At 33.8% G+C, this 17,113-nt stretch overlaps 1 protein-coding gene across 1 annotated transcript in view; it reads left to right on the top strand.

The window, feature by feature from the left end:
* Nucleotides 1-17,113, top strand: part of LOC132193334 (hemicentin-1-like) — a 161,779-nt gene that overhangs the window by 12,262 nt on the left and 132,404 nt on the right. The window contains exon 2 of the mRNA XM_059613940.1: nt 13,696-13,901. Within this exon, the coding sequence (XP_059469923.1) occupies nt 13,805-13,901 (97 nt within the window). The 5' untranslated portion in view covers nt 13,696-13,804. The remainder of the gene's footprint in view (nt 1-13,695; nt 13,902-17,113) is intronic.

Below are 17,113 nucleotides of genomic sequence, written 5' to 3'. Positions count from 1 at the left end.
AACAGGACGCTGCTTTTTATTACCTGTGTTTGTGTGTGTGCGAGAGCCGCCGACACGAGTGTCCTGAGAGCGTTTTATTATTTTTGATGCCCAAATGGGTTCTGCATACTAATCACACGGCGCGGCCGTTCGCACGCGTCGCGCACCACCACATTATCGGTGAAGTTGACACTTTAGCCGGTGAAAAATAAAAAAACATTTTATGTGAAGTTCGTGGTCGTTTTTTTGCTGGAATTTAATTTTAGAGTGGTTCGTGGGAATGCGATGCTTTTTGAACTCAAATTGATTCATGTTTACAATTTTAGTTATTAATGGACACTTTTAAGTAAGAGTCGCTCGTTTTAATTTACTAAAAGTAAAACAAACAGTTTACTTAACTAAAAACATTAAATTTAATTTGACTAATTTTTTTTTCAATTCCCTACAAAAATCATTGCTGTTGATGATTGTGAGCCCAAAAACTATTTTTGCCCATAAAAAGAAGATTATCCCACTGTTTTGCGTTTTTTTTTATCTTCTTTAAATTTAATTTTAAATATGTCGAGAATTTTATAAATTTATTGAATTAAAAACTTTTTTCTTACTTAAAAATGAATCACGAGACAATTAATATTTCCAACTAAACATTGGAATTTTTGGAGAAACAAATTACTCTATCGCTAGTCTGTGTACTGCCGTCTATTCAAAAAGCATTACATACATTGTAATATTTCCAGCTTTATTCAATATTGGTCGCACCTGGCGTGTGCATCTGCAGTGCAATTTATTATTGAATGAGCCAATTTGCATGTATTGTTACTCATCCATTCATATATGACTTGAATCATTAGCATAACAAGCAAAATATGTTTTTGCACTAGATGCTGTCCTGGTTAATTTAATTATTTTAATGCAAATTCCTCATACAATCCAAATGAACGCAAATGTTTTGTTTTGATGACGAACTAATGTTCTGCAAGTACATTTAATTTCCAGAAATTGCAACAATAGAACAACTCAATATAATTATAATATAATTATGAATGTTCAAGCAATAGTTGTGATGATGTGGTTTTTACGATTTTATATGTAGAATAAAATTTAAACAATATAATGATAAAAAATAAAAAAAATATATTAATAATAAAGGCAAAATACATTAAAAAACATTTTGTTCTCTGTTCATTATGGAAAGAACGCTCGCCAACTCAATTTGCAAGTGGCGTGGGTTTCATTTAAACTCAAATTGAAATGATTTAAAAGGGTGGGCAAAAAATGTTGTGAAGTTGTAATATTTGATCTTGTGTGCTTTTCGTCAACATTCAAGCCAGGCAGACGGAGAGTGTGCAAACTCTTAAAAAAAAAGAAAGAAAACGCGCGCCCTTATTATTACTTTTGGCAGCAAAAAGTTTGTAGGCTCAGCTCTTGCGTACTTTCGGCAGCGAGTCTCATTACGCAGCCTTTCTTTTCTTCTTCGCCCGGCGAATATCCAGCTCGCAGCACTCTTTGCTCTCTCGCACAATCCTCTGGGCAAACATTTTGCCTGCGTCGGTTTGTAAATTTCGTCTGGCACCGGCGCTTCTGCCTCGGCACACGCACGTTTATTATTAGTTGATTATAAAATAGTGCAAATTGCCGCAACGCCCTGATTACACGAACCCTGGCACTTTGGGCGCCCCTTTTTGTTGCCGACCCGACAGGCTTTTAGCAAATACCCCTTTCATCCGTAAGTAGGCGGGAAATGAGGAAAGAATGACGCTGGGGAGCCGCAAGATGATGCATTTTATTAAAAAATGTTGACATGAAAACGTCAACGGCGCCGCCGAGACGTCCTATTTTGAGCGCCTTTTGAGGATCAGCTTGTTCATAAGGCCATTTTCCCTGTTTAGAAACGTTAGGAAAAAACATGCCCTTTTTTTGTTCATTTTTATACATTTGTAATAATAGCAAAAAATCATTTGCGTTCTTGTTGTTGTTAAGAGGATATGTTTGTATCAATGACAAATTTTGTACTAAAGATGATTTTTCTGCATTTAAATCTTAATTCAGAAAAAAATTCCCGCCCCACCGTACGCCCAGGGGGGGGGGGGGTAATTTTTTTACTCATCTTAATGATGTTTTAATTTTGTAATTTAAATATGTAATTATACCCATTACCCATGGATGAATTCAATCTTTGTTAATTAAAATTTCTCTTCTTATTCATAAAAAAGCAGTTAAGGATATAGAGTGCATTTTTGCAAAACATAATGTTTAAACTTACAGACATTTTAAACGTGATTTTGATCTTCGTGTTTTGGTCACCTTAACTTGCAAAAGATTTCATTATCACAAACCTTTCTATTTTCGAGTTTAAAAAACTTCAATTCATTTGCGAATATTTATTTGATTTTTATAAATGCTGGATATAACTTTACTCCTATTACGAGGAAAATACAATCGTATAATACAAGAATATTTTTGGTTTCATGATTAATTATAATGTCATTTAAAGATAAAAAACTGATGACTAAAACTGAAGCATAAATCGTGTGGATTATACGCAAGATAAAATTTACAAGATATTATTTAAAGTTTTAAATATTATGAGAGCTGTTGCGTAAATATACAAATAATTGTTGTTAAATTTTTTAAAATTTAAAAATAAAGTTAAATACATATATTCATAATGTTGATAAAATAATTTAAATTTTTAATTGAATTCAATATTTTATAGACAGGTTTGTGAAAAAAATTTTAAGAGTTATTATTATTCTCATGATATAGATTAATTTTAGTTAGTTTTAAAAACGTTCTCTATGATAAAAAAAGAATGGTCTTATTGAAATTTAATTAAATTCACTCCTTACGAAAATTAATTATCCTCGATCGTATTGGAGCACAACTGAAAATTTGAACCACCGCCATTGTTGTCAAGACTTGATTTGATTATATGCCAATGGCAAATTGCTTTTTCCCTTCCAAAAGAAAGAAGCCGTTGATTCTTTAGTCTTCAATGTAACAATGTAACATTAATGTGCACCCTCCTTTTGTTATAAAGCAAAAATCTTAAAGTAGGCGGCTGCTATATCAGGCACTTGAGTGTCAAAGAACATGACATGCATTTGCAGAGGCACAGAGTCCTTTGACACAAAATTCCTGCACGTGGGAAGTCAGTTACGTCCCTTGTGAGTAATTACGTGAAACTTTTCAAAAGGAATAAAAAGCAGAGAAAAGACGTTCGCTATAAACAAAAAGGTAAAAATTGGCAGAAAATTCGCCCTTTTCTCTTGGATCGTTTCGCGAGACGGGGAAGAAATGAATAACCGCGCGTGCGGTGGGTTTATTGTGCGTCGGGCCATAAATAAAACGACGATTCCTGGCAGGCAAAAGCGAATTCGGCACCCCGGAGTCCGCGCGCGCTCGCTTCTTTCCGGAGCTGCTTTCTCGGATGTGTGTCGTCGCCTGAGCTTGTAATCGATATTTATACCCTGGTTGAGTCGTGTAGGTAGGCGCGCGTGTGGCACACATCAACAGCTCTAGCAGAGAGACACCTCCTTTCAGACAAAACGTCCTCTCTGACAATAAAAAGGGGTGTCATCCGTCCGCAATATCGCTCGCAATCGCAGCAGCCGAGAGTGAGAAGTAGCAGCGGCCGAGCTCGTCGAAGGGAACATCGCCAATCTCCAGAAATCGATTTCTATCTATTATGCAAAAGACGACCCTAAGAAGGACCATATTAATTTATTCCTAATTAAGGGAGGTGGTAAACATATTTAAATTTAAATTTAAATAGTAAAAATCCTAATTTTTATAAATATTCATTGAAAAATATTTTTAATATTTTTTTTTAAATCCGTGTGACCTTCTTGTTGAATAAAAATTAAGTTAAATTCAAGGAAATATAGCTGAAAATATGATGAAAATATTTGAGATTTTTATAAGCTCTTACTGAGCTAGGATGGGGAAATGGGTGATCACATTTTTTAATTATTTGTGGGAAATGAGCTAAAATTTTCTAAGCAAGTCAACATTTACCTTTTATGAAGTAACAATTGAAGTTTTAAAGTCATCTAGAATCTTCTACTTGATGAAAAATCCCAATTTTTTTGTGGTTTTGGTTATATCCCTTGCTACAAAATGTTTTAAAGATTTTTTTTACCGAAACATTGCATTCTGAAATAGTAATATTATCGTCTCTTTTTGGCCACCTCTCTTTTTACCATTAGACCCAAAATGTGGTTTCTGGAGATTGGCGGCGTCCCCTTGTCCGCAGCAGCCGGTGTTTTATTTTTCTCGGCCTCAGGTGTCGTCTGAACTAGGCAGTGTCAACAGGAGCGAGAGTGATGCCGCCGCTTTTTGCAATAACGTCCACATGCTGGTCCGGCCGCCGGTGCGAATGAATTGCTCGCTTAACCCTTGCACTCGACTCTCCGTTTGATGAGCCGCCAACATCACGTCCTCTCTGTTATGGAATTGGAGAACGTTTTTTCCGGGTCCGGGCAGCACAGTTTTTTGTTTTGTCGTTTGCGCATTTTGTTTTTGCTGAGCGTTTGAAATTGTGCGAAATATTCGCCCTCCAACTATACAAGCTGCAAAAATATTTCTGTTGAAATAATTCTTGTTCACCAATGTTTGCTTTGGAATTTTTAATTCCATCAAAATGGATATATTCACCATTTTTCATGTAATTGCTTTTTACCAACGGATGATTAATGGACATTTCTACACACACTTGTGATAGCTTTTAATATCAAATTAATGTCATTTTTATTTTTTAATTACAGGGCCATTTAAACCTGATTAAATTAAAAAATCCTTAAAAATGAAGAAAATTAACTTAAATTTTGAACTTTTTTTCAAATCCCATTTTTTTATAAATCAAGTTGTAGCGAACATTTTTTTTTATCAATCAAATTTCATTTATGAAAATTAATTATTTCTAGCTTGTGTTTTTGGCAAGGGCGGTCAAATACTGCAGTCAAAGCGACCTTGTGATGATATTTGCAAATAAATTCGCAACCCCGATGGGTTGCGTCAAGCTTAGGTCAAATTTGATTGGATACGGGGCTCTCGGGCCAGATAATGTGACACAGCACGATAAATAATAAACACGGAGCTGCTCATTATGAGTCAGGTCGGCCAGCATTGATTTTGGTGCCGCAAATACACACATTATTTGGGGGCAGTGAAAGCAATGCCAGGCGGCGTGCATACGTTCAAGGGGCGCCGTTGTGTGTTTATTTATTCGGCTCGTAAATTATGATTGCATGCTGCTGATTCTTGATTCATTTAAATATGCAATCGGACTTCCTGCTGCTGAGTGGTCGGAATTTTCCCTCTCGCCGCATGAATCACCCCTCTGCATATACATATTTATTTACAAGCGAATACCTTTTCACCTATATGGGCGATCGCGCCGCCCGTAATTTATTGCCTGGTTGAAAATTCACTGCTGGGAAATCGGTGTGACGTGTTTTGATTCAATCCGGCCGTGTATTCGTTTTGTTGATTTAATTCCAAGTGTCGGTTCTCGTGACGCTGGCAAAGTGCACAATTCGTTTTCCGATATGTGGGTTTTCATTTGCCTTTCGTTTTATTTATTTAGCCGGTGAAAATAATTCTCTTTAATAATTTTCCGTTGTAACAAGTTAAATATTTTATTCCTCTACGGCACATAAACATTGACGAATTTATGAATTTGTATAGAGCTGCGTGACGGAATTCAGTCTTATATATAACGAAAATAATAAACATGTAATTTATTTTTTGTTATCAGTCCGGGAAAAAAATGATATTTTGAAGGCCTTCTATAGAATTAAAAATTTTTATTCTTGATTTTATTCCAAATATACATATAATTTCATGACTGGAGTCTAAATTGCGGTGGTGAAACTCGCATTCCAAAAGATTAACAGAGGCAATTAAGTTTAAGGTTTATTTTCTGCCAAATTAAATCTCGATTTCGATCAAATAGAACTTGCTCTTTAAATTTTAAATGATTTTATCTTGGGAAAAGGTGAACCTTCATTGAAACTTTTTTTCGTGAAGAAGTGAAAACTTTTATTTTTAAATATTTTGATTTTCATCCTGATAATTCAACTGTTTCTGTTTCAAAATTGAAACCTCCAGTTTCAAAATTGAATGAGAAAACCGGTCTCGCAAAGTCCAATATAAAAATTCATTTAATCCACAGCAGCAGAATAAGAAAGCGCTGCTTTTATAAAAAGTAGTGACGATTTAATACCTCACGCTGCGCGCTTTCATATAAATTCGTTCTGCTGGCCATAAAACTGTCCCGCTCTTAATTCTCCTTGTGCGGTTCTCTCTCTCGCAGACTCTTGTCTGTGTTCCGATGCACACAACACACACACAATTGTGATCAATAACGCGGCCGCTCAACGCCGGCAGACCTCGGGGAACTCGGCTGGCTGCGGTTAAAAGATCACGATTACCCGGCCGGGACACGAAATAAAGTGGTGTTTATCGGAAAACGCCTGCAGCCCTATTGAGATCGAGGCGCCACGTAAAAATTGATGCTCGCCTCTCTTGTGCGACTCGAGCAAGCAGATAATGATGCAGGGCCTGCGCGAGTGTTTTTGCATCTCTCGGCTTTCCGCTCTCGGCACCATTACAGGCTAATGGGTTGCGTGCTCGGCGTGCATCAAATTACAAGAAACAAACATGCTACTTGCTTCGCGACGGCAAATAAGAGCACACGTTTGACATTAATATGGAAGTGCACGTGCAAAAAAAAAATGCTTGTTTTATAATTGCACCTTGCATAAAAGGTTTTCCTTGTTGATTATGTATTTATTATGCCGTCAACATCAGTTAAATCAGCGTTCATAAATTCCAGAAATTTTTTTAGAATTGATGCAATTAGTAATGTATATTCCATAAATTATTTTTATTTCTTTTGCACGAAACCAGTTCATTTGAATCGTGTGAATACTAAATTGATCTGATGAAATATTTAAGATATTTTTATACTGTGGATTTACTCTCTTAACATGTGAAATTTTCTTTTTTAAAACACTTCAGTTAATGTTTAAGCACGTTGAAAATGGAATGGAACAACAGAAGCAATAGTTATAAGATAAGCTATAATTTTATTTGAACAGTCCAAGGCATAAAGTCGTTTTATGAAGCACAAAAAGTCTCAAAATGCTTTTTTGGCGAGTCAGTTTTTTTTAATTTCATGGCAGTAAAATTATTTCAGAAAAACTTTCCAAATTTTTACTAGTTTGTGTTTCTGTATTCCATTCTCTAAAGGCAAGTTTTTTTTCGCACAATTTCAGTAAAACCTCTTAAAAATCAGGTATAATAATTTTTCTTAAATTTATGACGATGGTGATTTAATTATACAAAAACCAGGAACCAACTAATTAAAAAAAAAAATCTATTTATTGTTCTTAAAAGTACTTTCATTGAAGTTTGCAACAGGTTTGTAAGTAATTTGTTCACAATATGTGATGCAGCTAACAATTATTAATAAGAAAAAACAATAACTGCCAAAAAATAAATTTTATATACATTTTAAGATCCATAAAGTCTTAAAAGGAATAAATATAATGAATCGTGTATAGCATTTTTTGAAAGGATTCCAATATTAATTACACAGTTAAAAATTGTTTTTGCTTTATTTTATGAAAATTTTAAAAACTTTCTTGCCATTTAGTAAATTAGTCTTCTTCTAGTTCGGAGCAGTCCGCAAAATTATCAATGAAATCTCCCGATTGTAATTTGATTGATTTTATAATTAATACTTGGTTCTGCAAATTTCCGTCCATTGTTCTCTTGGCAGCGCACTAATTTATTCTGCAAAACAGAGAAAAGCACTTGGCTCTCGGCTCGAAAGCATCAATCACGTGATTGAATCGCTCCGCACACTTTCGCAAAGGATAATAATTGGAACCCCCGATCCAAGCACGATGGAAAGACGACGCGTGCGTCTAGTTGATTAAATCGAAATGCGTCGTGTGCGGTTTAATTAGAGCCGACGCATTTTCAACACCGCACCCCGACGAGACGCGCTTAAAGGACAAACATCTTGCATCGGCCGGGGTCGCACAGGGAAAGGTGACCATTATTATTATACAACGTCGAAGAAGGGGATAAGCCCGCTTAAGCCCATCTTCTCTTCGGAAGGATATCTTATTTCTCTCGTCCATTATTTGGAAACCTTTGTTGCGCCACCGCACTAACATTCATAAATGCTCTCTCCGTCTATATATACCTTTTCCATCAGGGACACAAAGAGAAGACTCATGAAAGAGGAGATTTGTGTGATTGCTTCAAGGCATTTTGATATACAGGTAGGAGGTAAATTCTCTACTTCAGAAGAAAAATGCTTCCATTCAAATCAATCTTTTGCCTTATTAAAGTCGTTTATTATGGAGGCTTTTATCGTCATCATAATGATTTTTTGTGCAATATCAATATTTTTCCAAATATGGGATGGGGTGGATCTCCATATAAAAATAATATTATGAAAAGAATGAGGGATTATTAGAAAAAGTGTGTAATTAAATCTATAAATTATTTCTCATCGCTCGGACTGAAGAATATAAGATATTATCTCAGATCTCTTGACTTTTATAGGACTTAAACATTAACATCTAATTCAATATTGATCAAATTATTAAATAATGGTAAAAAAATTACAATTGCAACTCCAATTGTTGCTCTTAAATCACAAAATATAAAAATTAATTTAATATTTTTATGAACTGCACTTTTTACTGTTGGGTATTTGTCAAATTGTTATGATAAAATAATGGTTAAAAAATTAAAGAAAACAAATTGTTTCTTGTAAAAAGTAGTTTCAGAGCACTTATCATTTTTAAACTCCGGTCATACGGTACCTTTGAAACACAACAAAATCTTACATCAATACATCTATCAAACTTAAATTATAAATTATAAATAGCAAAAAACGTCATTTTTATTCCAAGACCCTATTCGAAACATCCAACAACCCGTTTTTAAAACTCAGAAATTTAGAGATTTTGTCTTAAGAAATTAAGTTTAAAACTACGCTTAATGAATTGTGATGGCAGAGATTAAAAATAACTAAAACATTCACGCAACACCTGTTTTGACTTTGAAATATTACACATCGCTGCGGGTCCTTTTAAATGGGCTAAATCCATACCCGGTCAGGTAGCAAATTGGCTAAATCCATGGTTGGTCAGCTAGCAAATGAGCTAAATCCACTTTTTCAAACTTTTCAGCAGGAAGAAAACACTGAATTAAATCAGAACCCTTGTGCGCGGTTGTAGCAATCATTTATATTATGTTTAAGGACATCATAAATAATATTTTTGCAACATTAAATTGATTTCAAACTAATAATTTGTTTAATGGGAACCTAAAATGGGGTTGACAAAGCCCAATAAAATTATTGATTTAAATATAAAATGTTGCTTTTACTGTTGCAGGCAACAAATATACAAATTTACAATGAATGTTTTAAGAAAAAATAAATTTTAACATTATTTTGGGTATCATCTTGTCCAATCTTGTCGATTTACTTCAATTTGTATATCTATAATAAATGAACTCATATCGCTCATTATTATGATTTTAATTATAATATCGGTGAATATAATAAATTTAATTTAATTAATTTTAACATTTCTTAACTTTCATTTACGTCTCATGAATATTAAAAATCTTTAATTATTATTTTTACTAAAAATCAGTGATATACAAGGTCCCGCTTGAAAATTATTGCTCATTATTGCCCGCTGTATCTTTTTTTTGGCAAAATTCTCTTCACTTTTATTTCCAATAGGTGTGCACTAGGTATACCTCCTGTCTTTATTTATAGGATAATTTTTAACTGTCCTGTGTACTTTTCATCTAAAATTAAGCAGATAATTTTTTTCTCAAAACTTATTTGACCTGCCACCCAACCTGAAAGACTGTTCTGCACAACAATTCCCTTCCTTGTGCAAAAACTTTGTGTGGCAGCAGCAATTTTAGTGATTCTCTTTATTTGTGATAATTAATTAGCTCGCGGCCCATCTCGGCGCGGACCTCTCTTGAGGCTTCGCGTTTTAGCGACGTGTTCGCCAGAGGTGCTGCCGTTTCTTCACATTTTTTTTTTGATTTCATGTATGACTACTTGTGAAGAATAAACAATGATAATAATAATATTAAATTCAAAATTATTGTTCATTGCTAGAACTTAGAAATTGTTGTAGCTAATTAATTAGAAGATTTTTCAAACTTAAAAAAATCCAAAAATAGTTATAATGACAATATAGATTATAAATTTGTATATTAAAATCTTGTGCAGTAAAATCTATTATTTAATAAATCTTTTTTTTTCATTTAAAATTGAGAATTTTTTAAATGGAATTTAAATAAAATAAATGGATAAAATTTTTAAAAATAATTTCATAGTATTTTTAAAAATAGTTTTTAACGGTTATTAATAATATATTATTTAACATTAATTTCATGGTGATGTAATCAGATGTAATGATGTTTTATTATTTTATTAATTTTTATTAATACTTAAACACAAAAAGAACAACAAATATTTTAACGAGCTTCGTCGAAAAAACCTGCTTAGTTTGCTTCGAGTAGTACGAGTGATTAAAACAGAGAAAGAGATCAAACAAAGAAAACAAATTTTCGGCGGAATTTTAATTATTTGTGGATTTTAGCATGTATCTAAAATTAAATTTACTGCTTTAAAATATCTAATTTCATTTTTATTCAATTGAGCAGTCTTTTTTAACAATGATAATTCATTTTCAACAGGTCTGTAATTTATTATTGGTTGATCGATTTTTGTGTGTATTTGTTATACTATTATTCCATTATTGATAATTTTCAAGTTCTTCTGTGCTACTTCAGATATAGAATAGTATTTTTTAACAAATAAATAGTGGTGCAAAGCAAATCAGCATGCAGCTTGTTGAAAAGAATGCCACTTAATATTGGAGTAATTTAGTTTAATTATGTAATTACTGGTTATTACTTGATCGTGCCGCTATTCATTTCTTGATAAGTTGGTATTAAATCTTTAAATAAGCTTTCAAACGATGCCAAGATTATTAAATTTGAATAAACAGAACCAGAAATACCAAAAGTCATAATATTACGCATCAAAAATCGACGGTGTACGGCATGGCTGCATAACCACTGCACATCATCAGGCACATTTCCCACCCATATTGCCATATGAACTTGGCCATCTAATGATATTTAGTGAACCATAAGGTGAAAATGAACCAATTACAAAAGCAAACGCGTTTTTGGTCAAATGTGGATTTAGCCAATTTGCTTTATAGCTCTTTTTGGATTTAGCCGAATTGCTACCAGACCAGATATGGATTTAGCCCATTTAAAAGGACCCGCAGCGACATGCAACTCAATGAAAGGATTTTAATTGCTAATGCAGGGCTATTGTAATATGTTATTCACACAGATAGATGGAGATGATAAAAGTTTTTCCTTTGTTGCATTCAATAATTCCTCATTTAAATAATGAGAATAAGATCACAGATTAATTATTATTATTGATGAATTTAATTTTAAGTGTGGAAGATTAAATTTATATAAATTAATTTGAAATTTAATAAATCTGTCAATTTTCATTAAACTAAATTAATAAAAACTTATAACTATGGAAAATTATTCACTTAAAAAAACTAAATGTAAAATCCTGAAGATGTGGTTGCTTTATGAAGTTATTTTATAATATTTTAACTTACATTAATATTAAAAAAATGTGCGGCATTGAAAATTTGAATGTAACCAATAATTCAAAATCAACTTTAATTTATTTACATCATAAAAGCCACGTCTGCAAAGCTTGAATTAGAACAGAAGCTGCGCCTCCGTTGTGATGAGAAACACAGCTCCTTATATGAATCCACTCTCAAGGCCTACGACTGCGGCCTAATCTATCCTAGGCAGAGATGAATTCGGCTTGATGAATTCACTTGATATACCGCAACGACGAGCGTTGGGCGCCTAATTCGGGATTAAAACCTTAATAACAATACACATGCGCGCCGGCGGTGGAAGGAATACATTACGCCGAGGGGCGGATTGAATGACACCAAGTAAAATAGGATTATCTAAAATAATTTTCCCGGGCGCTGTGTGTGACACGTTAGCCCCCGGGAGAGCGACCGACTTCTCTGGAGCCCGTCGTACTTTGCATGCGCGGCCCGCAAAAAAGCGGCAGCCGAGCGAAAAAAGAATGGGGAGAAAGAGAGAGAGAGAGACTGTCAAAATATCATTTCATCATGGTGCCGCGTCGACGACGTATCATACATGCAAATTATTCCTATATACATTTATATCTAACTTTTGTACTGCGGTCGCGTGCAAAATCAAGCGTGTGTCCCCGATCTTTAGTTTTTTTTTTTATTCTGAGGCGAAATAGGTCAATATGCACATTACGTGATATCATAGATGAAAGGTTGGCTTGTGCGTTTTATATTTTTATTTTATTTTAGGAGGAGTATAAAATATTTCAAATTTGTAGTCAACATCTAAAAAAAATATCCGCTCTTTTTGTTCGTAATTGTGACAAATTTTGGCCAATTTCCCCAATGAAAATTTAATGACCAGTTTATATCAAATTGTTGTCAAATTATTTGGCGTTTTTGGCGGAAAAATCAATAATTTGATCACTAAAATTACTTGATTCAAAAGTTGATTATTATAGAGAACCCCGGAATAAACAATAAACAACAATAATATATCGTTTCCAAGTGACCTAGTGAGATAATTAAAAACAGATTATTAACATGACAAGCCTGTAGTGATAAGATCATTAAATTGCTTATATTTGTGTCTTCTCTCTAGGAAAGATATTGAATATTTTTCCTTATTTTTTATACTAAATGATGAGAAGAACACGTTGCAGGGTGGATTAAAGTATAATGATGAGTTTGCTCGTATCGTTCGCACTAGATGCTTGCTCGTTATTTTATGTACTCCTAGAGTAATAATTGGATTTCTTGACTGAGCAAGAATAATGAACAAGGGGACAACATCAGTATGGGTTGAAGAAATATGCTTCTATTTAATGAGAAAAAAAGTTAGTATTTTCCATTGATTATAATTTTTTCATGTTGTTTATTTGTCCCACTGGTAACATTTATTTTGCAAAGTGTTGCAAAGATGGAGAGATAAGTGGAAATAAAAATTTATCGAGAGGGATAAAAATAGTCAAAATTGAGAAATATTTTCAAAGTTGAAATGACAGAGTATGAAAAAAAATTATGAAAGGAAAGAAATAGATGGTATGAAAATATATTGAAGAAGAATGTGCTGATTAAGGTTTTATTCCAAATTAAAATATATAAGTTGAGGTTTTTGATGAGGACAAATTCTAGTTGTCTATACATTAACTTTTCCTTGAGTGCCCAAGTTTCTCAATTTTGTAACAAAATTTTTGTTTCTTAATGTAGCTCATTTCTTCTCCCTCTATCAATTAAGTTGCCCATATAGTTGCAAAGTGTCTATATTGATTTATCCTTAGGAAACTACTGCCCAAATAGATCATACTTAAAATCAACTTTCAACTTTCAGTCTAAAGGTTTACGATATTGATTCGTGAAAACTCTGGTTTTACTTGATTTTAAAATGGAAAATTTTGATTTTTATATTTCATACACAACTTTCGTGTTGATGATGATAAATCACGATGTAACTGCCAGTTTTGCGCTTAACCACACTCAAAATAACGTCTCTTTGTTCCAGTTGTGGTGGGCGTGATTAACTAGATCGTGTACCGCGCGCTGAAAACTGCAGCGAGGACAATGAAAGTGTAGACCTGGCCGTGGCATCTGGCTGCAGCTTGACGAAGACAATGGCTGGTGCACACGCGATGCTCTGGCTGCTGTTGCTGGTGGCAGGTGGTGCCGCACTCGCCACCCCCGACGACGCCCTGGACTTCCAAAAAAATCGTGAGTACCGACATTCAACAATGAGATATGACTAAAAAACGGTTTCGATAATTTATTTTGGAGCAAGATAACGTCAAACAAGCATGAAATAGGGAGTTTTAAATCAGTTTCGGGTCTCTAAGAAAGATAAAACTCTGAATAGAGTAGAGCTCGCTTAAAAAGCTAAATAATTCAATTTAATTCATACGAAATTAGGGCTTTTTCTAAAATCTAATTGTATTATTTTCAAATCAAAATGGTTAATTTTAAGCAAACTGATAATTTATCAATGTTTTCTAATTCAGTCGCATATGTAGTTGCAAATATGTAGCTAACAAAGTGATCAAACATACTTTTTTCCTTTAATTAACTGGAATTCAATTACCGCGATGTATTACACCATTGTTATAAATTAAAAGTTTTAAAAACACATCGCTTTAATCTTCAAATTTAAAGTAAATGATTTTAAGAATTTTATAGTATGGGAAAAGTTCCGAAAAAAATACTACCTAAATTGCTCTCCTAATTAAATTTCCACACCTTTTTTTTTTTTTAATATTAGAAAAATAAAATTAAAAAATAAATGTAATAGAGAAAAACTAAAAAGGGTTTAGTACCAAATTAGAACAATATCCAGCCCAAGCAAAGACTACTTGCCGTAAGTCAAATTTGCTTCAAGCGCCTGAATTTGCACATTATATTTGAACTCGACGACGGGTCGCGACCGGCATCTGGGTGCGAATTGATAGCGCGCCGTCTCTCGCGAATCAATAGAGCGCCCTTTCGCCTCCGCCTGTTTTGCGAGCTCTACAATTGGGAGAAAAATCGCTGCTTCGTTCGCAGCGTGCGGGTGGTTCGGCGCTTATTCTCGTTAGGCGCGCGATCGTTTCCACGGCTATGATTTTACACCAGGTTAATCCAATTTAACGCTTCCGCCGGTTAAACACTCCGACGTGTTACGTCCGTGGATTAAAAACGCCGAATTAAAACATCCAGGGGTTTTCAGCCGATTTAACAAAAGATATCCTCAAGTGGAAAAACAAATTATGATATTATGGCTCCATCGTACCTTGAAATATGTACATTTCGCAATTTTATCACAAAATTAATTACTTCATTTTTTTCAATTCTATTGAGAATTTAACAGGAAAGTATGTTACAAACGTTCTATTATTGACATCCATACAAAAATCATTTTGAATTTTCAACAAAGAAAAGATTTTCTTCCAAACTAGTGCAGAAAAGGAAATAAAATTTCTAGCTTTGAGAACATTTAAATTGTATAAAATTTCCTGGCCGATTTCTTAATGGCTTCCAGATTTTTCAAGGCTAAAATTTTTCTCTGTCAACGTAATATTTAAAAAAATTAATGATAGACTTTTCTCAGAAGTCGTTTGCTTTGAACATTGATAGCTATTACAGATGGATCTGGTCCGTTGTGTTTGCCTTTGAGCTCAAGAAAACTCGTGGGTTCCTTAGGGTTTTAGTGCTATAAATATACATATTTTTAATTCATATAGCCCTGATTTGTTATGAAACTAAGTAATTATGCGAGTGAATTCTTCTACCTCCATAAATCTACCTGTAATTGTATAAATTTGCTTTGAAATGGCCAATGTGGAATACTAAAAAACTCTAAACAAAGAACTTTTTGCTGCCTGTGTTTCAAAATTATTTATTCAATGGTCACAGAACAATCAAAACAAAATTAAAAATATTTTTTGCAACTTGATTCGCTAATTGAATTTAAAATTATTTTCCTGTTTTTATTTTGCGCTCAAATTTTGACGACTCTCATTAGTTAAAATTGACGCAAGTTATTTTGACACAAATTAATTTCCATGTTGGTATTTACAATATTATATAGGTTATTCACGGCGATAATTAGCTGTGATTAATGGGACAAAATTTGTAATATTTTATTAAAATTACCTCCAAATTACTAAACGAGCTATCATATTTCACCAATATTATTTGACAAAACAAAATTATAAAAAAAATATGCTAGATTTTCATTTTAATTTATGTTGGAACTTAAAAAGAATATTTTGTTGAAATTTAATTTCAATGAAGAAGACACCTTTTCCACCTTAGTTGAATCCAGTCAATATTTCTTGCCAAAACTCAAGAATGGAGTCGCCATTGTTGTTGTAAACCTGCTGGTTTAATATGATTTTAAAATAATCATTCATATTACTTCATTAAAGTGTAAAAAAAAAACAATTGTATAGTTTGTTGGCGTGAACAACACATGTGGAGCACAAAAAGGGATATTCATTTGAAATGACCACGAATATCAATATCGCGTGCTTTGTTTGCTCGGCGAAAATAGATCAGCGATAGCATCTAATCGTATGCAAATGGATCAACCCTTTCCCTCCTATTATCATTAGCCGCTGAGAAGTTATTTATCGCCGGCAGCAGCACACAACACGCTGACAAATAAAAATGGCCATTAACTCTCCCACCGCGATTTAGCGCCCTCGGGGCCAAGTAATTGCTTTCCTCCTCGAAATCAGCTCTCGTACGAGCGCACAAAACTTGTGAATAATAAATAAATCGAGAGCTGTGGTGGCTCGGCTCAAGAAATTATTGCCGCATCTGCAAATGCGCTCATTAAAAGTTAAACGCGTTCGCGAGAGGCCGCCGCCGCCACTTCGGAGGGTTATTTCGCCGTGTTTGTTGTTTGGTCGGCGTTTGTGGCGGGCAATGAAACCTGGCGAGCAAATTCTCTCTCTAGCTCGCATGTTATACTTGATAGCACCCATATATGTGCAACGCCAGAACCTTCTTTGCTCAGGCCGTGAAACTTTTGATTGTGGCTCGTTTTTCTTTCTCTTTGAAAAAGCAATACGTTTGTTTTCAACCGTAAATAAATGTATGAAGTGGAAAGTTGAATTGCAATCGAAGAAAAACCTGCTCTCGCAGATAACTAAATATATTATGTCATGTAATATCGATTGCAAAAGAAATGGATTAGTTTAGATGTGCAACAAGATATTTCTATAATTAAGAATTATTGATGAATGATGAAACGTTGCTCTCCAAACTCGGAATTAAACCGTGAACAGAATCGAATCAAATTTCATTAAATTCCAATGATTGCAATAATTTCATAAAATTCTCCAAAGACATCATAGAAGAACTACTTGGAAATTAAACTGAATTAATGGTTATTTTGTGAGTAATCTACAAAGATGAACAGATACATTATAGTAAGCTGCAGGTAAGCT

Source organism: Neocloeon triangulifer, unplaced genomic scaffold (genome assembly GCF_031216515.1).
Source record: "Neocloeon triangulifer isolate White Clay Creek 2 clone unplaced genomic scaffold, ASM3121651v1 ptg000004l, whole genome shotgun sequence".
Classification (NCBI taxonomy): domain Eukaryota; kingdom Metazoa; phylum Arthropoda; class Insecta; order Ephemeroptera; family Baetidae; genus Neocloeon; species Neocloeon triangulifer.
This window is presented reverse-complemented; position numbering and strand designations above follow the sequence as displayed.